This window comes from Pygoscelis adeliae, unplaced genomic scaffold (genome assembly GCF_000699105.1).
Source record: "Pygoscelis adeliae isolate BGI_AS28 unplaced genomic scaffold, ASM69910v1 Scaffold15, whole genome shotgun sequence".
NCBI lineage: Eukaryota > Metazoa > Chordata > Aves > Sphenisciformes > Spheniscidae > Pygoscelis > Pygoscelis adeliae.
The window spans coordinates 4,310,643-4,333,769 of record NW_008824988.1 but is presented as its reverse complement, the minus strand read 5'-3'; the positions used below and the strand labels follow the sequence as shown (position 1 = coordinate 4,333,769).

The window sequence follows — 23,127 nt, the reverse complement described above, 5'->3', positions numbered from 1 at the left end:
ATTCATCAAAAGGCACTGCACATACATGACCTTTAACACTAAAATGGGCATTGCTTTTACGCTGCTAGGAACAATTTCTGTATCTTTACCAGAATTGAAGATTGATGCACTATTATCAAGGCAGATAAAAGCAGAAGCTTGGAATCACACTGAATTGCCTCTCTCACAAGCGGCTACCATGAAGCAAATTTCAGTTTGAAAGCTTTTCCATTAAGTAGGTTTTAAAACAATATATTCTCATTTTGAAACTTTTCTTGAGGCCAGTTATTTTTAAACACACATGACATTCTCTGCTTTGAAAATGGAATACCAATGAAATGTGTGTTTAAATACAACATCGTTGCCAACAGCCAGGCCAAGGGTACTCATCTACTAGATTTCAAAATGACAGGTATTATACTTGAAAAGTTTACCTCTCAGAGATTTCTTTGCTATCACAAGGAATAAACTCCTTTTTGCCTGTACTGCATTGAAATTTAAAATTATTTTTTCCACATAACCAAAGGACCTCAGAGGTGGCAAGAACCACATAAGTAGCATTTTTCATTACTTCAATTCCATAGAAGACAATGGTGTTGGTAGATGCAAAAAGGAGGCAGAAATGGGTTGGACACATAAACCAGAAGTCCTAAATAAGATCTTGTACTATCAACTACAAATGTATAATACCTATAGGAACTAACAAAAAACTACAGTAAAACTTTCCAAACTGTCACACAAAGAATACATCCTTCATTACAACTGAAAAATTAAAGGATGCCAAAACAACCTACGTTAATCCAAAACTCATGTATCCATATGTTTACCAAATCTGCTTGTTAAAACTACATCGGCATTATGCTCAGAATCAATTCTAACAGGCACCCACATTTTTGAAGGATAAAGGAGTAACCTTTTCTAAAAATTCTTCCAAAACAAGAGGAAACAAAGTGCCACCTAGCTCAATTTCATCTTCTGCTTCCCATTCCTTTTAATTCAAGGATTAGGTGTTATTCCTTAACTAAAGCAAAAAGGCTAGTCTACCTAATAGCTAAGAATCTCCTGAAAAGGAAATAAAAATCAAGACACCGGGCATTTTGTTTGAATGTATATTGTATCAATGAAGGCAACTAAGACAAAGTCCTTTAAATAAAATTAAAAAGAAGATGAAAGTTCATGAGCTTCTGGAAGGCTGCTCTACAGGCCACTTTCATAGTTAGGTGTAATTCCAATGATACAGGAAGGAATAACAGTTTAAGGATGCATCCATGATGGGAAAAGCCCCATCACTGTGATCTGTATTAAAGTTTAATGGATATACCAAAAGAAATCTCAGTGTACTGAGCTGCAGACAGCTTAATATTTTTAAGAAGAAAGTGATACTACAAAATACATATTAAAGAAGAAAGATGAGTTTTTAAACATAAAATATAAATTAAAATGGCAAAAAGAAACATCTAGGAACTTCTCAGGGAGAATATTTCCCCTTTTTAATCCAATAAACATGAAGCTGCATTTATATATTTTTAACCTCAAGCCTTCATTTTCTAGTTAAAATAAAAAATACCAGCTAAATATCTTCTCAGTAAATACCTAAAAATTACGTTGGGGCAAAATACTGCTGGCTTTTCTACCTCATGATGCCTATGTTCCAGAATTGATGTTGAGCACTTGTTGAAGTGTTACCTTGAGTCATGACATTGAAGTCATAGGAGCTAAATGCATATAAGGTTGGACCCAGATATTTTATTTTTCTCAGTGAAAAAACCCACAGAAATACACTGTTATTACAATTTGTATAGTGAGAGAATACATTTGCACTAAATGTCCTGCTAGAAAGAATCACATTTGCCTATATGATTCTATGATAAAAAGGAAAAACTCACAGAATTATTAAATGAAATGGAATTAGGAAAAAAGCAAGAATTCCTGTTAAAAGACTGCATAGATGCGTGTCATATTTTGCTTATTAAGCTTACACTAAAAGTTTCTCACCTTATGAAGTGAGGAAAAAGGTGTGATCTCTTAATGTCACATATTTGATGCTATCATGGGCACTACACGTGACAAGGTGGCGCATAGCCTGGGAAGTAGAGCACAGCAAACCACTGACAGCTTTATCAATTTCCTAATCTGGCATTCCAGGTCATCTTTGAGGCTGCAGGTTCTAAAGAAACAGTAGCAAATGTCTTCGGAAGCACCAAATGTCTCTATAGAGTGCAGCTGAATATTAAAATCAAGTTTTGCATTGCCATCATGGTGCAACTGATATTCAGGGTTTGTAACTTACAGATGTAGAATATCATTAACAAAAGCACCAAAACGGTTCAGGCTTTGTCTTCTAATTTCAATTAATCTTTGATAAAAATTCTTAGATGTTGACAGCATGAGATAAATAAGACTGTCTTTGTGTCTCTCTTATTTTTGTCTTTGGAATGCATTAATACAACATCACAAAAAGATGAACCATTTCTTGTTGCAGGTAGGGGTCTATGGCAGTAAGAGCATATGTTTCTTTTCAGAATACTGAGCAGTTATTGAACAGGCAGCTAATACAGACCCAGGTCATGGGGACAAACATCTCACAGAGCATCCATTAGCCCACTGAGACAGAAAGGAGTAGGATATCAAAGAGCTAATACAAGTCATATGAGAAACTGGGATGGGGACCTAAAAACTATAATCTCTACCAAAAAAAGCAAAAAAAAAAAAAAAACATAGCTGATAGATTTGAAAACTCATTAAACCTCTGTATATACAAAAACTTAGTGCTTTTTAAAGAACTAGTCTGAATGTTTCATTTCTCATCTGACTGTCTGTACTGCACCTAGAATTCAAAACAGAAATTGTTCAAGAAAACAGTGCGCATCATATCAAACATACTATATCACTCTGTGGCAACTTAGTTATCAGAAAAGGCCCTCCACTCCAGTAACGTGGTTTTGTGGCTTTTCTGTTTGTGTGTGTGTGTTCTGTTCTGTTTTCTTAAAATAGGTTCCCCATGAAAAATCCCAACTTCCATATGCTTCATAACTTTGTTAAATGATTAACAGTCAACTCAGTAACGGAAAGTATATGTATTTGGGCAATGATCACATCTCAGAAGGAAGTAATTCTCAACCTGAAGTTAGAAGATAGAAGTCACATTAAACCAGCTAGAGTAACCATTATGTAAGTGGCAGATACTGTGCTGCTTGGCGCAAGACTAATAGGTTGATTTATCAAGAAAGATTAGAGTTCACTAGGCACAATTCAGCTAAATGATAGCTGAGGGGCATGACAACTGAAAAATACTCTTCTTGAGTAATCTAGTCATGAAGGGAAAAAGGATTACAGAAAAAAGCAAACTAGCTATAAAATAGTGCGACACGCAGACAATAGTGTAGTCTTTCAATTACAGTGATAGAAATCCTACCGCTTAAAATATTTACAATAAATGTAAAGCAGAACTTGGGAAAGACATGGCAGATTGGGAAGAAAGAAGAGAGAAGGGGTAATTATTCAGCCTCATTAAATTTTTCATCAGAAGCAGCAAACTATCATAGTTGGAGAATTTCCTTTTTCATTAGGGTGCTTTTTAATATTGACATCCAACCAATTATGTTCAAACTAATTCCCAGAATACTGTGAGAATGTAGCTACTTTCAGAAGTTTTTCCAGATTAATGAACTACATTATTTTTTCATTAGAAGCTGCAGTGTGCTCTAAGACATACAAAGTGTGGAACAAAAAACCACCCTGAACAGAACGTATTCTCCAAAAAGCCCTTGGCTTTCTTAATGAGTTTCTATCTTCAGGGAGCCTTCTTCATCTTTACTTTAAAAATTCAAAACCAAAAGCAACACTGCTACTTCAAATGGACTCCTTGTTTATAACCAACTGCAGCAAATTAGATGAACTCTCTGCCTGTTAGCTCCATACCCAGCTAAAGTGATACAACACGAAAGTAAATCTTTTTTTTTTTCTTTTTTTTTAAATTGCCATGCTATCTTTGATGTTCTACATTCCAATTGTTATGTTTGGTTTTCTTGGTTTTTTTTTTTCCCCCAGATGTGCTATTCATTAATCTGTTTTCCCTGTCTAGGTTACACTACTTCGATAACGTTCTGAAGATTTTAGTAAGCCTTAGCTAATGATAACTTGTTTCTTTTTAAATACTTTCAATGAAAAAAAAGTTTAAAAGGCAATATATTATCTGATTCATTATACAGAAAGCAGGGCATCTTTGTTTTATGGCTTAACATACTTTGTCTTTCCAAAATAACTCTCTCTGGTAACATTTACATAAAAGGTGATGAATGTCTGTCTTAAATTGAAAAGAAATTGGAACGCTGAATTGCATTAGCAACTAATACAGGCATCACAAGACTGAAAAGTCATTTTTTGCTCTTCCTTTTAATATTTTAACTTTAATTAAGTTGCACCTTTTCTTCATCTCAAGTTCTCCTTAAATCCATATTTTGTTAACGAATGCCTGCCTCTAGGAGTGCTACTCATCACTCTCAGGGGATTATATACAGACTGGATTCCATTCATAGTATAATAATAATAAACTCTCTGGATAACAGCGTTTTACTTGCTGAGAAAACAATATATTTAGAAAGGTATGGGCATATACTGAAGATTGCCTTTAATTTACTGAAACAGCAAGGTTATTAGTTCAGAAGATGCATACACAATCTTTGTAAGAGATACATAAGCTACTTCAGAAGCAAATTATCTACTATCATCTTTCTTACAATGGCTTACACCCAAACTAGCATCTATATATGAACAGTAACAATACCTAATTTACTCTGACACAGGTTCACCGTTTCATCTGTTTCTACTCTAATAATAATAATAATATGAAGATTTCTCATTGATATGAACACACCTATATTCTATTTCTTACATGAGAGTGATGAAGACATTATGTAAGCAACAGATTTTGTCATTTTGAGACACTTTTTTTCTGTTCACATGGCAGTAGTTTTTAGTTCACTGAATTGTTACTTCATTTCTAATCAGCAATGTCCCTTTATATGTGAGGCTTCAGAAAAACATACCTATTTTGGAAAACCGACTTCTGCATCCAAAAGGTAAAATCTTTACTACACAATTTTAGCTTTTGTTTTTGGACCCTGATCCTTAAAGACTATTACTTTTGTGTTAAGAAAGAAACTAAGCAGTACACTGTTCAGGAGAAACTATGAAGCATGTAACCTAGCAAATTCACTATTTTCAAGGGAAGGCACATACTACGTAACATCCTCAGAGCAATAAAATTAACTTCTTGCAGAGTTAGGATAAGAAAAAGAGAAGAATGATGCTATCTCAAAAAACAAGTTGTCTTATATCTATATAACAAAATCATAAATTTAGAGTTACTTCCATCACATGTAATTGGTAATACATCTGATAAAATAGCTTAAATCTGTACTATGACAAAAGAACCAAGACTCAACTATAATCAGTACATATATTCATCATCTTGATTTATTCCGTAGGGCTTTTAAAGTATATTAAACACAGAGGGGAAAAATTAAATATTTATCACTAGTAAATATGTAAATCACCTATATAAATCTGTCATGGTATGCACTTTGCAGAGTTTCAGAGAACTCATTTTTGTGCAGCACAGCCCATAGACTTCTCCTACAAAGACATAGAAGTACAGTATAGAAAATAACCTGAATTTCCTAGCTTTATGGTTCAGGTACCCAAACTATTCCCAAGGTGTTGACATTCATATATCAAGTTGAAATATGGAGTGCCACAAGTTATTCATCCACGTCAAGTTAAAGACTACAAATCTTCCTTGCAAGCTCAGTCGCTTTATCACTCTCCCTCCTCTTCCTTTCATTACCTTCTGCATGGCACCAAGCATGTCTTACAGGAACGAGTTGGTCTTCCCAATGCTGCTGTCTAAAAAGCAATGCTGACTGTGAATTTCATTTAGGGTTACAAAAAAAAGTGGTTTCAATGACACCCTTCAAAGTATGCCTCTTAAAAATAGCAGCAGCAGCAGCGAAGCTGAACTTCTTTCTTAAAATAAGTTAGTGGTATATAAAAAAAATACATTTCTGTTATTAGATGCGACCACAAATTCAAGCTGTGCTACTGTTCTAGTCAGACACTGAAGACCTAGGTAACCTACTGCTATATGTATTTTAAGGTAGTGCCATTGGATCCATACAGCGTGGTTCAGCAACATTTTCAGACCATCACATATAAATCACACAGGCAAGCATGCACACACAGGTATACATATTGTTGGAAATGTTGTACAAAAATAGCGTCCAGATTCATTAGAAAACTCATGTTAGCTAAAAAATTTCCATATCTGTTCATGGAGCAATTCAGCTCTTCTCTCAGCCCCCTGAGTTTTTCAATCTCACAATCTATTTTAAATATTTGTATTCAACAGAAAATAGCTGCTGGTTGCTTGCCCCATGCTTTTTATGTTTGTATTCTCCACTCATGATAACTTCTTTCCTCCTGTTTCCCAGATGTCCTAATCTCTTCCATAACATCCATTTTTGCTTGCATATGACAAGTACTACAAGTGTGCTAAAGCGTTGGTTTCTTGGGAATTATATGATAACTATAACAAAAAATCACAAGTCTCAAAACTTCTTCTGTTTTGTTTTTGCACAGAGACCTACAGAAAACTATACTCACATAAATGTCACATTACAGAAGAAAAGGAAACAGATTCCCGATGTCACCGCTGCAAACCACTTGCAGAGCTGAAACTGGATTCAAGACCCAGCCTCTTTACTGGCTTATAATGGCTTTTTTCTTTTTTTTTAAAGTAAGGTTTGATGTTCCCTGTTGCAAGATGTAAGTGTCTTACTGTTACTGTAATGGCTTTTACCCTCTTCCTCCACCTCTTCCCCTAATCAGGGTGTTATTTTGACTGAGAAATCACAAGCAAATCAAGTGAAGCAGAATAGAACAGTACAAAATTCATCACAATGTACACTTGATTCAACCAGTTAGTAGAAAACTGCAAATCTTTACATAAACACAAGTGATCTTTTAGAATAATCAAGCACATTCATATCAAATTCAAAGAAGAAGGGATAACTGCTAAATCTGTAAATGTGGAAATGCTAAGTAACATTTAAAAACATTTCTCTTACTACTGCAGACATTTTCTCCCAACAATACATTTTGGAACTATTACACAGACAATCCTGCTTCCAAGGTTTTTCATAACACTGTTTTCCTATGAAAATAAATTTTCTCCTCTATTATCCTCTAGTACGTCATCTTGGTATCAGCTATTTGAACTATTTTTGGCACTTGAAATTATTTGAATGTTCTTTTAGAATGTTAATAATGTATCTTTGTAAACAGCATCTTTAACAAATCTTAATTATGTCATTTTGTTATAAAGCTGTGGTACATAGGAACACCAGCAATTGAAGAGAATTCAATTGTGCTAGGCACTGTACAAACACAAGTCATTATAAAACAATCTCTCTCTGTTCTATTCTTTATTTCTCTAATGGTTTAGTGGTAAAATAGCTATTCCCCAGCACACACAGGGAGAGTTATATTATTGTTCACTAATATAAACATTTCATTTTGCATAATACAGGAGGTAAAAAGTATCTCATTAAGAAATTTCTCATTGGTTAGCAGATGCCATCAATCTTTAAAATGTTTAAGTATGTCTCATTACATCAGAAACCATTTCCAATTAATATCCTCAAACTCACTTCACGCAGTATAAACAGTCTACAGAAAACAGTTACTTATTATCTCTCTCCGTCTCTCTCAAAATACCTATGGAAAACTCTTACCGGTATTTGGACAACTGAAAGCTTGCTGTGTTTCCAGCAACACCGTTCGCTAAGGATCACACAAGAAACCTCCACCTGGGCCAGCCAGTAAGGGCTGCATCTAATGCCACTCCTTCCCTGAATCCATGCAAATACACCAGGTTTTCCTTCTCTATTCCACAGACATAAAAACACCAAAACAATCTCGGTAATGCTCACAAAATACAGAAAATGAATTCAAAAAAACAGCTACTGTGGTCTACTGACAACTTCCAGAAATGTCAGCCGCACCAAAATGCACAGTGCTAATTAATGCTGAGAATGTGGTGATTGCTACAATAAATGTCTGTTGGATTTTGTGTGAAATCCCAGACACTGGTATGTTTAACACTGTACAGCATTCATATGAAAGTGGTAAATAATGGGATTTCTAGGGGAGATTAATTTGTGCTAGTGGTAGCAAAACTGCTTACATTAACTTTTATTTGACTGAGATTTAATATCCAATACAACACAGTTCTTTTAATTGTGATCATTTAGGAAAACTTTTACCAAATAATGTGATCTTTTTAGGGTTTCTAGATATGTTTCTCTCATCTAATTCTTCCATTATTTTAGTAACCCCATCTATTTTTACTGCCTCACTAGACAGAAATAGACATAAAAAGAAAGACAAAATCCGTAAATAAAATCCCAAGTCAATGCTGCTGTTGTCCCCAACTGTAGGCTCTACCAGCCTATTGCCTCCTCTGAGGCTCCACACCAACCAACCAGATCTTCAACTTCTGTCAGTCTGAATTTAAACAGCACTTTACTCACCTAAGGAATCCACCACTTTATTCAGCTTCACTAGTCTAAGAATCAGAAACAGAGATTTTTGACTGGACATACATCCAGAAAAGGGTCTCCCAGCCCCGTTACATGGAGAGGCCTTGTTTGTGGACAGAAAACAGGTCACAGAGGAACACAAGAAAAGAAAAAAAAAAAGACATGTATAATGAAGAAAGTTGTGAATGTAGGACAGGACCTTCAATAAACAGAATAAACATATGTAGAAATTACTTTCTCAGCTACAGTACATAGTTTAATGTGTAATTTAATTTATACCATGGCAAATATTACCTCAAAATATAGATTACTACTTGTGTTTGAGAATACTAGCCTTTATATTATGGGAATTGGGCTTCCTATAAATCTGGAGTTATTGTGTTAGAAGATACACGCTTCTGACATCTGAACAACTGAGCGGATGAACACGATAAAAGAAGATATCAACATCAAGTGGAGTTGGGAACTGTAAAGTTAAAACCTTGTCTATAAGACATTAATAAACTGAATTAATCCAACACTGGAGCGGCCAGCCTACAGAACAAAACAACCCCGTAGCTTTTGAGGTATTCTCTTATTCCAGCATCCCTATAAGCTGAGGGATTCAGCTGATCCAGTTAGCATAAGGGCTCCAGGGCACTTGCTAAAAACAATCCAGACATTCTCAGCTACCAGTACAACATGATCAGCTGCCATTTTCCACTTCTCTGACAGCTTCAAAATGTTATCCTACAAGTGAAGTCAACCATTAGCCCAGAGTATATTACTTGTTTATCTTAACTAGAGGCTTATAATACCAGCCACATTTTTTTTCTATTTTCCTATTTCAGATATGGCAAAGTAACTGCATAAGAAAAAGAATTTCAGCAGCACAAAATTTTTCTCCAAACATTTAAATATTTACTCTGATTTTGTTAAATGAGGACAGATTACTAAAAAAATTTATAAATAATTTCCCTAAAGCAATCATTTTCTGCATCTCTGCCAAATGCTTTGTTGCCAGACTGCACTAAAAACCTTTTGCATTAATCAAAGGCTTAATACTTGCCTTGCGCAATTTCTGTTGAATAAAAAATCTGAAAGGATATTTTATAAATGAGGGCAAAGAGCAAGAGTGATGAACACACCTAATGAAAATGAATATTTCCTTATTCAAGTCATAGATAGACAAGCCCCATTTGACTACATAAAAGTCAGATTTAACTGGCAGACAGACAGTAAACAGTGTGGTTGCTTAGATGCACATTACAGAATGCAATAGAAGTGATAAATTCTAACTCTAATTAATATGAATTTATGCAGGGCATATGTAACCAACACTTAACCACGTTCAGTCCTGGAGGATCATTTATATTTCAAATCAACGAGGTAACAGTAAAGCATCTTTAGCACATTTTGCTTGAATAATTTTTATTCTTTGAAAAGCTGATGAAATGCAGCTAATATGCCTTTTATCTTATTCTGTAACTGAAGGCCTGAGAATCAAAAAGAGGAATCCTGAAAAACACCTTTTACATTAGCAATTTAAAAATCTTGACCTCTCTCTCCCCCTCCTCAAGGATGTGTAGGTACCAGCTCAAGTTCACCACACCATAACTAGAACTCTATTTTCCCTTGAAGAGGTCCTCATTGCCCTCTTTCATCATCACATGTGAATTCCCCTCCTGACAGTCAGGCCTCAAGTTAAAACATCTTTTCTCATTTAGCATTCTCCCTAGGTCTTCACATCTAATCCGTCTCTTCTGATCATTTATTCATCATCTCTTTAAAATCGGGAGTTTTCTATTTACTAACATAGGCTTATCTGTCTCCAGTCTCAAGTTGAGATTACTGCAAAAATGCTTTACTCTGGTTTTGGGAAAAAAAAAAAAAACCAACCCAACCTGAAACTAATGGGGAATTTTCTGCTATATGATGGAGCAGCTTCAACAAACAAGCTGACACAACCCTTGAAAGGTAAGTGCTTCAATCAGAGGGGTGGTTAGGTAATTTTTCTCTCTCCCTCTTCCTTTGTGATCATTCCTGTCAGTGTGTATTTAGGCACATTTTGAAATGCCTGCTAGACTGCCAGCCCTAGGAAGGACTTCTGCTTTCCTCAGGCATTAATATGAGATCGGAACACTCAGTCCCATGAAAATAAGGACAGTCCTAGGGACATACATAGGGAAAATAAAATGACATTTTATTCAGTGATTTTAAGTTTGTTAGCCACCAAAGGTGTTAGAAGAGAAATTTCAGCCAAAGTGTTGGAAACCCTCCTCTCTCCAATTCCACTTGTGGCACCAAACTCTTTTTAAAATAGATTTGGGCCTCAGAACACATAAAAATTGTAAAACCTGACAAGGATGTGATGGTACAGAGGTTGTGTTTGTTCTACTCTGTGGCTAAGTGGGAAACCAAGAGGTTAAAAAAATCGGGGCAGGGGTTGAGATCCAAGTTCACATCAAGCAGTGAAGAAGCATGATTTGGTTACAAGATCCCACAGCAACACCTTGAAACAGCAAAAACATTTGTTCATAGGCTCTTCAGGTGAAGAAGGAGGCCCTTACGCAGTCCTCTTCCCAAGACAATGGAACAAGGAAAAAAAAAAGTCACATAGAGATGCTGCTGCCTGAAAAAGCTCAGAGAGAGGTTAAGGAGAGCTCTTGGGCTGCAGAGCTTGCAACACCCCTCTGGTCCCACTGGAAACCACTTGGCACACTGATTTAACTCAGGGCCTCCAGTATCCCAAGAATACATGTGATCTTCTGTATGTTTCCTACACCCATATTATCTCCTTTTCTCTGATTCTCCACTGCCTCAAACGTTGAGCAAGTTATTATCTAAGGACCAATTCTCACACAACATAAGCATAAAAATAGAGATACTTAAGTGTTCTCTTCAGGAAACAAAGACTTTTTCCCTTTAATTTTAAAAAGGCATTGTTACCTACAGAAAGTCTATTTCAAGTTCTACCTTTGTTAAAAAGAAGGGGAAAATATCCAACTGCAATTGTTATACAAAAGACCAAGTCTTGGTATCACACAATTGCAGATAGCTCAAATAATTCAGCAGAGCTATACTGATTTGTAAACTATCTGAGATCTGATCAATAGTCTTTAAAACAGATAATGATGGTAAAGGCACTGCCTCCCAGGATTTTTCTTATCACTTTTTTTGTTCCAGAGATATCAATCCAATGCTGCGTCTTCCACTTCAAGAGTGTAACGTGCATTACTTCAAACATTCAGAAGAAGCAATTTTACAGTGTGATCGAACCTTGCCGATTTTGCACAGCTCTTCAGTAATTATATTAGTAACTGTAGGCAGGCATTACACCCAACACTGACAGCACATCACATATCACCGTGTCAGTTGATTTAACAAAAACAAATGAAGCACAGGCTAGAAAGTAAAGGAGAGTTCTGATGTGGCAAGAAATGCCTATGCTTAGTCAGTTGTGTATAGAAATGGTATATAGATGGCCTGCATCATGAAATGGCAGACCAAGAAAAATACGCATCTTCTTGTTTTGGAAGAGTGATAACTGTATGGCAGTCTTTATTTAGGAATCATCAGTCCTCATATTGTTCACTGCAAAACTTACAGATACATCAAAATATTAGCCTATGGTGGGCAGTATAAACAAGATTATAAGCTGTTCTTGAATATGAAAACTTCACTTTAAAAATAAAAGAAACTGGACAATAACATTTAACAAAAGTTAACACAAGCAGTTTTTACTGAATTGTGGCACATTTTTTTTTGTGCATATATAGAAACAATTCAATAAGGCTTCGTAATAGTTAATGTAGAATATGAATGAAATTTAAAACATTGCAGGAACTCACAGAAGTTCAATGCAGCAGTGTAGAACCTGAACCAAACAACTATTCATTGCAAATGAAATCAGTAGACTCAGAGAAGGGCAATTACTGATGAACAAGACAGGTCATTCAAAAATTCTTTCAACTTCAGAAGTCCAGTGCTCAGCAGTATGTGTCCACCTCACATCAATGGAATCACCACCCCTTAATACCACAACTTCTGTTCTACGAGTTGCTGAAAGCTGCTGTTCTCTACCTCAAATCATCAAGCAGACAGACACCATGACTCAACTCCAGGAGTCTAGCTGTTTCATCACTCTGCTGTGAAGAGCCAGGTATTGTGCACAGATGGAGACTTCGCTTTAGTTTATGTTAAAGAAACCAGATGGCTTTCCCAGTGACCACACAAAATTAAATGGCTGTGTATTTGTGTCTGAAAAAAATGCATACACCAGGTCTGCATGGTATGGAATGAGAATGTTTGGCAGGAAACCTAGTTTAAAGACTAGTAACTATGATCAACTGTGTTCATCTAAATGCCATTCAAAACACTGAAGGTCCATTAAACACCCCATAATTGCAGCATAAACATGCAACAGCAAATACCCATTCTTAAAAGAGATCAAAAAAGTTACGAAAGCCAAAACTCCAAAGCAGTTTCAGTTGGAGAAGTAGAAATGACTTAATGATGGCAACCATATCACAGAATGGTGGAGATTAAAGGGACCTCTGGAGATCATTTAGTTCAATCTCCCTGCCCAAAGCACATTGTTCACAACACTGTCCATGCCGAATCAAAGATAATTAAACCCCAAAATGGTTAACCTGAGTATTACAAACACTTCAGATTTTGATGGTAGTAGACAGGAGGATGGGGGGGTTTGTAGGTTGGAAGTACACAGTTGAAATTTGAATTAGAAGAACGCTCCCTCCCCCCCCAACAACAAAAAAAACCCAAACCCCATAAAACAAAATACCAACCCCTCAAAAAAAAAAAAGAAAAAGGAAACTGTACCAGATATCACAATTGTTATTTTATAGGAGAAAGAATGCCTCAACCCAAACCTCATAATCCCTGCAGATTATTGTCAAAGGCATCCTTAAGAAAAGACAATGCAGTAAACCAGTATAGAGGACATGGGGTAACATTCACCAAGATACTATTTCAGAAATCTTTAGAAATAAAAGCCAGACACATGCAAGTCATGAACAGTACTTACAAAAGCTGATACCAGACTAAATTCAATACAAAAATAGCATGTTTCTCAGAGAATGGACATAACAGTTCCCAAAAGGCATATAATCAAGCTGATTTCCTAGACAGTCTTAGCCACACATTCCCCTGACCCATTTCCTTCACAGAAGGAAAAGCAAAATACTATCTGAGTTGGATGAGCTCACTGCTGTTCAGTTTTATTATTCCCTCTGATACTTTAACTGAACTTTATACATCCCATACTAGATATCCCTTCAGATGACTGACCAGCGATTCTCCTAGTTCACTTTCTAGAACCTCCCACAAAGAGGAGGGGGAAAACAGCAAAACTCAATAAACAGCTAAGAAAAAGAGTGTGAAGATTTAATTAGAAGCCAAACACAGATGCACTACCTTATTCACTGCATCTTGCTATTCATTGTTTGAAAAGAGCCACTCTGACTTGTTTTTCATCATGTTATCATCAAATCGCTGACGTTATTACATTAAAAATTGTCCAGCGAACATGCCTATCCTACTCCTTATTGCAGGCAAAACAGAGGAGAGAGGTCACAGAAGAAAAGCTGAATGGAAGAACCAGCTCTTCATAAGGCAATGTAATTAGATCGCACCTGTCCTAGACAAAAGTTTCTTAAGAGTGATCTTTGCCAGGAAGGGAGAAAAGGGGGAGAAAACAAAAGCCAGCCCAGTTTCCTTCTTGCTGGTTTAACTGACATGACTTCAGAGCACATGTACTGTACGCAAAGTAAGCAGAATTAAGTCCATAGCAAGTTGACAGTGCATGTTCATAAGTATTAGTTAACTGCAGTTGTTATTATTCTCATCCTATGTTACTATTTTAACCTTTTTAAATACAATCTACTAAACTGTTAAATGGAGACAAAATGCTGGAGAGTTTATTCTACTGATGCCTAGCAACTCAGGGTAAGCGTAAAACGCTTCATGAAAATGCTATATTACCACAGTGCTTTTGGATAAACCTGTGCATGTATTTTATCTCTTTTTAAGTGTGTGCTGAACATTTACAAATCTGTAATGGAACTCAAAACTATGTTTTGAATTAGTCAGTGATTCAAAAGAAAAAAAAATGGGTCACTGTCATTGTGCAACCCATCTTTCAGTCGGAAGTGAAAGTTGCAAAGGATTTTCTCTTCCTCAGATTTCTCTTTCTAGTGTTATTGGAAAGCTTGTCTTCTTGTTTAAATGAATTTCCTTTTAATCTCCTCCCTGAGCTGCTAGATAGATGGAGCCTCTTAAAAAATTCAGGATATCACTGTAATTGTAAATTGATCTGCTTCTGTGGCAGAAGGCTAGGGCCCTCCATCCAGGAAAGAGACTGTCTTCTCAAAGTTGTTTTTCAGACAAATGATTAATTTGTACTCTCTCTTACTACCATATTATCCTTTAATGGAAAAGCAGTTTTTAAACAAAACTACTACTTTTTGAATTGTTTTATTCCTGGCAACGTACAGGGAAGAAAGCCAACTGCCGAAGCCAATGTGTAATATTTACTGACTTGAATTTCCTAAAGAAGACTTTGACTCTACTTCCATAGGAACTAAAACTGTATTAGACAACTAAAGTGCACATATTCATCACTACTAAAGTTCTGAATGAATGTAATATATTAATAGACACAGGAAAATTCCCCACTGATTCTTAATGCAAAGTTAAGGTTGGACACTGTTACGACTACGTAATCTTTAAAACAGACACGTAACTCATTAGTATCAAAGCAGAGGAAATTATCTATCTCATGTGGTGCTGAATCCACATAGCCTATTTGCCTTCGGCTCTTTGGTTATGAGATCTGGCATCACTTGGATTATTTCACCTAATCCATCATTAGCTTTCACATGTCCTATATACTGTGCAACAAACCTAAATTTAACAAACCCAACTCCCCATCAATTACCACGCTGAATATATTACATGTCAGCACAGAGCACAAAGATTAGACATGCTGAATTACATCTTTCTTTGTGAAAAGTCAATATTTTTAGAGCACTGTTAACGTTGCTGACTCCAACTGTAACAAATGTTCTTTCCTATTGTGGACAGGCACTAATACCCCGACCTTTGCTATTTACATCCAACACAGAGCTACTAAGCAAAGTTAAAAACCTCAGAAGACACAGAAAATACATAAGAGATCCCAGGAACAGTGCCACAGAGTCACAAACGTGTGGGGTTTTTTTGATTGCCCTATTTGCTTGGCTGGTGGAATCCTGGAAGATGACTTAATTTTTTTTTTTTCCTATAATCCTGGAAGTAAACATTAGTAATTTAGATTTAACTTTCTCTCTCCGCATACGCAAAGCACACAAAAAGGTTATTACTTACAACAAAAAATAAATACACTGCTGTTGTGTTAACACAGCATCCTTACTTACCGGTCTTCCACAAATACACCGATGAAGTTTGAAATTCACTTTGTGCACGAGTGTCCCAGATTCCCAGCAGCAGAAGCACAAGAACTCCCACGCACTGGGCTGGCACGGTGGAAACCCCTGGACCACGGCAGAAAGCAGCGCTCCCCTCGCTCAACCCCATGCCTCCAGCAGCCTGCTGCTGCCTCCAAAATCCGCAGCACAACCACGAAACCTTCTTCAAATAATATTTCCCTCTTCAGAATTTCTTCACAGGGAGAAGGGGACCGGAAACCTCTCTCCTGCTATTGTGCATGGCAGTTGAAAAGGAAAAACTGTTTAACACGAGGGAACAATAGAGTCCTTGCTCGCTCTTGCTGCTGCTGCAGCGGCTGCTGCTAGTATGGTTGCTGCTCCACACTCTTCCATTCAGCGGTTAGTAGCAGTTTTCCATCAGCTAAAAGCGAGACAGCTGTCCGCAGGGGGCTCCAGCTGACTGAGCAGGTTATCTTGCTCTGGGAGGCAGCAGCAGTCATTTACACCAGCTGGAGAGAGTGAGAGACAGAGAGAAACAGGGATGAGGAGAAACACAAATAGCCCAGTGCTGTAATCTCGACGCAGCGAGTGACTGCAAAAGGCTGGCTTCCCAGACGTGTCTCTCCCTGGAATATCCCAAATGATACGTACTAAGAAGAAAAGAAGAAATCATCATCAGACACGCTTCAGAAACCCAAGTCATACAACCAGAACAGATATAACCAGAGCGCTATATACTAATTAAGAGAGCATCAGACATTTGTCCTGATAACAATATGTATGCTGCATTATCCATTTTGTAAACAACAAAAAACAAGTGATTACACATGCATTAAATAGACAATTAAGACCTTATGAAGGGAAATGGAAGAAAAAAAGAGAAAAAACACTAACTTGCCTTGCATATTTATCAACTCTGTTTCAGGTGATAATATATAGCTATCTACTGTGAGGACAGATGAATATATGTATATGATAATGTCTATGTATGTGTAAGCACATCACCTCTGTGGTAGATGAAGTGTGCATGTAATATATAATGCAAGATAACATCCTTTCCCATCCAGCAAGTATGTACACATATATACATGCATAAATGTCAACTGTGTAATTTAAAATAATTTGAAGATCAAGTTATCAATCATTTTTAAAACATACACTGAGTTTTACATATGAAAGTATTCAGGATACATTAGGCTGTCATGATGATACAAAAACGTGGAGAGAGACAAAGCTTTTTAAATAGGGATCTTTATCTCTCCCACCCACTACCCAGTGAACAGATGCAATAACAAGCCTAAAGATCGGGTTTCGGACACCTATAAACTGTGAAGCAAATGAGGAATTTTCAAGAAAACTGCTATCATATTCAAAAAGTTTCATTAAAAATGCAAACTGCTACAAAAATACACAGTAAGAACACAGGACCCAGAGTTTGAAAATGATGGAGCTATTGTTGTTTAAAGAAGAAACCTTCAGTCAACCTCTCTTGGGACGCCTGTCATTTTGCACAACCTTCCCAGACTCAGCCTTTTCACATGCATTAGATTAAAATCAGCTGTGATCAAATAATTCCCAAGTCCTTGCCTGCTTAAATATTCTGACATCAGAGCAAATTAGCAATGTTGAAGGTTGCAAATTTGTCTTTGTTTACTTTCCACTCTGTTACGCCTCTAAGAGGGAATTAAAGGCTCAGGGAGCTCTAGCAGGGTGAGGCTGTGATTAAGAGAGATAAGCAAGTGTGGATTACTGTTCCTCAGCTGTTGAAAAACAGGCAACAATCAGGAGATTATAGGTTGATAAGGGATACATAGAAAGCCATGATCTTAACAAATTTATAGCATCCAGATGCAGAACTTGTACCCTCAGCTAAAGCACTTCTGGAAATACATTTTATTCACTTCTGCTACATCATGCTGTATTCACTTTAGGAAGCATGGAAACCCCTTCAGCCTTTGCTTTGTTGAACTGGACAGAATACTGTTTTAAATCAAAATGCCCTCTGAGTTTACAGAATTATAGCAATTTCACAGGTAAATTTAGGTTTGTTAGTCACATGCACATTATTTTACATGCTACGTAGAGGGACTTGAGAATATTTGACCTAATAAAAATAATGCCAGCTTCATAATTTATGAAAAATAAGACTAAGAATTTAAGGGCTTAAAAAAGTTTTAAGATCATCAGGAAGTCTGTGGCAATAACTTTATTGACTTGCATAGTTAAAATAAAAGATAAATCACTTATACATTCCTTTGAAAAACTAAGAGTAAAAATGTTGGCTTTTTAGCTGGAGCTATGCACCAGGGGAAAAGTCAAGTTTACAGAGTGACTAGGGGAAAAGGCACCCTTTTCAGAGTTGTTAAATGCAATGGATTCTACCTAGAACTTTTATAAATGTATAAAGAAAGCCTTTGAAAATATTTTGTACGTGACTCAGATCATCCGGAAACATCATCAGGGAACAGATCATCCACGTAGTTGACACAATGAATCAGAATGGTTTTTGACAGCAGAACAAAGCAATATCATGAGAGAGGGTGAGCACACATACACAAACACTTAAATGTTTTCTTATATTTATGCAACTATAGGACCACATACTTTTAAAACTTCACTAAAATAGAGATTATTAAAATACAATAATTTTGCACTACTTTTTATGGTTGTACCATTTTTTCTGTCAAAAATCAATGAACTATGGAAGAATAATGTCACCCCTTTTTTTTTGTAAGAGGCTATGAAGCATTTAAAACTGTTCAGAAATACGTCACAGAGACAGAATGGAGGAAATATTTATTATGCAAGTTTATTTGTGTGTCTGGGAAAAAAAATAAGGATTCCTGAAGAGCTGTTTTTGGCAAACACTAGATCACTTCTGCAGTACATACACTCATCTTCTACTAATCAGGGCAGGGAAAGGCCAGTGAAACCAGAAGCCAGAGTAGGCTGATGCCTGCAGACAGAGACACCCACACCAACCTAACTGCAGGAGGTAGATTTCGGACACAAGAGGCAATATATCCTGATTGCAAGCTTCAGCTGCTATCAGCATGCCTTACCGGCAGAGCTGCTGTTAGCCTTTTCCACCCCAGTGTATCCAATACGCTCTTATCCTCTTTCTATTTGCTACAGCGAATGCAGGCCCTCCCTCCCAGTTAACAGTGCAACCACTATTTCCAGCCCACACTGGTAACCCATCTTCTAATACATACCTAATGATCATAATTTATCAGTTGTTTACGGCTTAGACATTCCCAAAGAAATGGTTAAGTACTTCTGAGAAGAAACCTCTAGACAAAGAATAGAAACAAACTACAATCGACATTAGTATCTGTATCACTAACATAATAGTGTCAGTGTTGTACCTCGGAGCACAAACATATGAGTCTCAGTAGACTTTTATTCAGATACAATTATTTATTTGAAGCACAGCAGCAATGTGGAGTCTGTAAACTGCTCACACAAGTGAGCAGTTTTCTAGGAAAAAGATAAGACTAACCTCAAAGACCTTTATGAAAATGAGGTGGAGTTAGCCATGAAATATTGGAATTACTTTGTTCATGTTTCCTAGCATTAAACAGTTAGAGGATGACAAAACAAGCATGCAATACCTTTTATTTAGTGGAAGGAGAAATAAGAACAAGATATAAATTTCTTAGCTGCTGGGTATGAAAAGCTGCATGCCAAACGGAATCACCCTGCTGGTATTCCTCTGCTAGCAAGCAGTCCCATGCTAGCACCCTTCTCTGTTTATGAAATGCCGTGAATAAAAGCTTCAGGATCATGTTATCTTCTATCCTGAATATGCTGTATTGCTACATATAATAAAGTCAAAGAGTGTACAGAGTACAACACAAATATGGCACATTTGTTTCTAGAGTCAACAATACTCAATGAAGAGGTGTGTCCAGCATGACTTTCATCCACCTTCAATTTCACAGTCAGGTTAAGCCAGAAATCTTTACAGAAGTTTCAGTCCACTCATCTAGATCTATAGAAGATATTTTACAAACTCTACAACTGTACCCCACTAAACCATCTGTGCTGTGTGAGTACTAGAATACCACAAAAATCACCCAAATTCTAAAGAATGAAAAATGTTTTCTTTCTTGTGTAGAAAATTCAAAGTCCTCCTCATCTGAACTCTGCTCATTTTGATTTATCTCCAAGAGTTTTTCCCTTCACTTAGGTATGAAAATGATAAGTGCTGCCAAAGACGAGTAAGTCAGCTATCTTCCTGAAAAGAGCTCTGGAGTTATAATGAGTTTATTACAGCCAATACCCATTGGATAATACAGTACCACACATTTCTGAAAAGTGCTCTAAATTTAAAACATACTGATCTAGTTCTGTCACCATATTAGGATGCCCTTGGATATATCCCCTGTATGGGATGCAGTGGTATGGTTGTACCCTTAACTTTTAGAGGAGAAGTTAGGAAGGTGTGGTATGTTCCCTTACATGCACGTTTGTTTTGCAAGATCGATGATCTAAATAATCCACATAACAGCCAAAAAAAGCTTTTGTTCTCTTTATTCCCTGACATAAACTCATGGGCCAAAACTTGTAGCTCTGCATTTTCTGAGAGCCTGACTTGCCTGCAGATACTACTACAGATGCAAGTATATTATAAGGATTCTCTTGAGATGGGACCTGCAAGATTTTTATTAAATTTTGGGAACTTTAGGCTGGAATAAGCTGTACAGGGCTCTTTTAGGGTTTGCTGCAGAGCACTGAACACTCCTCACCACACTCAGTAATGGTCTATTATTTTTCTTCGTGTCAATGCTAAGGAGCCTAGTCAGGGAAGCCACAAAAAGTATCCTAAACATGAACAATCTGGTAAAAAAATATTAATATGTTGCAATATACTTCGTCTCTCAAAATCTGACAGCTCCATTCCTGAAGTCCAAAATTAAATGTGCTGTGCAAAACTTGCAGCTGAAAAAAGTGATTCTTTAGGGATCCTAAACATATGGCCTCTAGGTGTCACACTCGACCATGTCATAATACGCTATTTATGGATTTCTCTTATTCTTTCATAGCAGGTAAGAGACCTTGATTTTATCCTTTCAAAGAGTGACATTATGTCACATCCTCTTTTCAAACTTGTAATTTAAAGAAAAAAAACACTCAAACAAAAAAAAAACCAGGAAATTTCTGCCTCTTTCATACAAGTGGTACAATTATTTTTGGTTTTGCCAAAGTAACTGGTTTTGCAAACATTAGAAGTATCACGATGTTAAATTTCTATCATTCTTTTGGATGATGGATTTGGAGAAAAAATCAGGAACTTAAGAGTTATGTATGTGAGCTGTGCAGAAGTAAGAAAGCATTACATGTACAAAATCACTAGAATATATTAAAAATGTATACTTAAACTCTTCAGTGTTTCTCGATTATTTCAAAAATCTTTGCAACAAGACAAAGTTATTTTTGGAAAATGAATAAAGATTCTACTTGCATGAATGTGTGAGCAGCAAACATCTAGTCATCTAGTTCTGACTTGACAAATGCTTTGCTTTTATTAAGGTAAGTTAGTAATTCTTGGACAGATTTATCTTTTTTGTGGTTTGTTTGTTTGTTTGTTTGTTTGATTATATTGGGGGGGGGGTGTGGGTGGTGGTGTTCGTTTGTTTGTTTTTTAATCCAGTTTAAATCTAGAAGTTTTCCTACCCATTCTTTCATTGGTAAGGGGTGGGGTTTTTCGGTTGCAAAAAAGGTAATTTAGCTTTTTTTTTTTTTTTTTTTTAATCTGTACTGCTGTATTTCGGTAGTTCTCTCAGTTTGCTTTAACACCTGGCTGTTGCATTTTTTGTAGACACCTTTGGTAGGTAACAATCAACATCCCCGGCATGGAACATTCATGGAAAGAAAGTATTCTTTGCAAGAAGGGCACATTAACATACCACCAGGAGGTACATCAAGAACTGCTTGCTGGAAGATAAAGCTAGAGGAATTCAAGAAGAAATCAATGAATTTATCAAGGAAGCCACCTAGCTTTGGATCAAGCTACCTGGTGCAACAATGTATTTGCCATCTTTGTCTGTCTTACAGAAAAATGTTAGTTTTGACTTGGTGATACATTTTAACTAAGGAAAGGCTACTGGGCTAAATAGATGAATACCTTTGTGTAACATAGCAGCCCAAGAACTGCAGAAGGTCAGATTAAATCTGCTAATTCTACCTTCGGGCTTTAAACTCTGTGAATGAACGTTGTCCTTTCTGCCCAGATTAAATTGGCATCAACAGCCGACTGCATGAAGCAGAACCTTTCCAAAGATCACAGCTGGCTGCAGAAGTGTCTGTGATAGTTCCCTATCAGGAAGTGTCATCTCTATTGAGAATTCAAGCTCTCAATCTTTTCTCATCAATTCAGAGATCCGTTTAGTAGCCTCCGGTGGAACTTGCTGTATAGCAGGAAAATGCAGCATGCGTTTTTCATTGGAAAGCCAACAGCGTTGATACAACCGCTTGCTCAAAAAGATTTTGAGCACGTTCGTGTATTCAGAAGCACATGGAGTAAGTCCTTGTATTTGAAATTTCTCTTGCAGAGACTATACGTACAGCATAATTCTAATCACACACAAAATTACAGTTAGGGTTTGTAGCGAGGTCTGCACCACTACTCTGACTCTCTCAATTACACTTTTCGGTTTCTTAAGACTGCCAAATTTGCAGTTTCATAGTAACTTTATAGATAAAGCCAAAGACAACAAAGAGAAAAACACATAAAAATTATCTCCATCCTGGTCCCAGTCATTTTAATGAAGAAGAGAGACAATCATTACTTTTTTGTGTTAATAAAAAAAGAAAAAAAGAATGTGCATGAGGAAAGTGGTAAATTTTTCACTTAAAAGCTTTTGGTAACCTCTACTTTGGGGAAGAAACTTGAATTTTGCTTCTGTTGGGAGCAATTAGTGTGCTTTTCTCATTATAACCTCTGAAAAGAAGTCTGCACACAATTAGAACCTCTTCAGAAATTGTGGTACCAGTATGCACTTGCTTAGAGGGTGCTGAGGGGGAAAAAAAAACTAAGATTGGGTACAAAAGTGAGACTGGAACATAAAGCTGGCCTCTAAGTCACTAGGATAGAAAGCATGGGAAAGAGGAAACAA

At 36.6% G+C, this 23,127-nt stretch overlaps 1 protein-coding gene across 1 annotated transcript in view; it reads right to left on the bottom strand.

Annotated features, from left to right (window-relative positions):
* The window catches only part of THSD7A (thrombospondin, type I, domain containing 7A), a 209,512-nt gene extending 193,358 nt beyond the window's left edge, over positions 1-16,154 (bottom strand). Inside the window, exon 1 of the mRNA XM_009326106.1 lies at positions 15,995-16,154. Coding sequence (XP_009324381.1) covers positions 15,995-16,154 — 160 coding nt within the window. The remainder of the gene's footprint in view (positions 1-15,994) is intronic.
* Between the last annotated feature and the right edge of the window lie 6,973 nt (positions 16,155-23,127).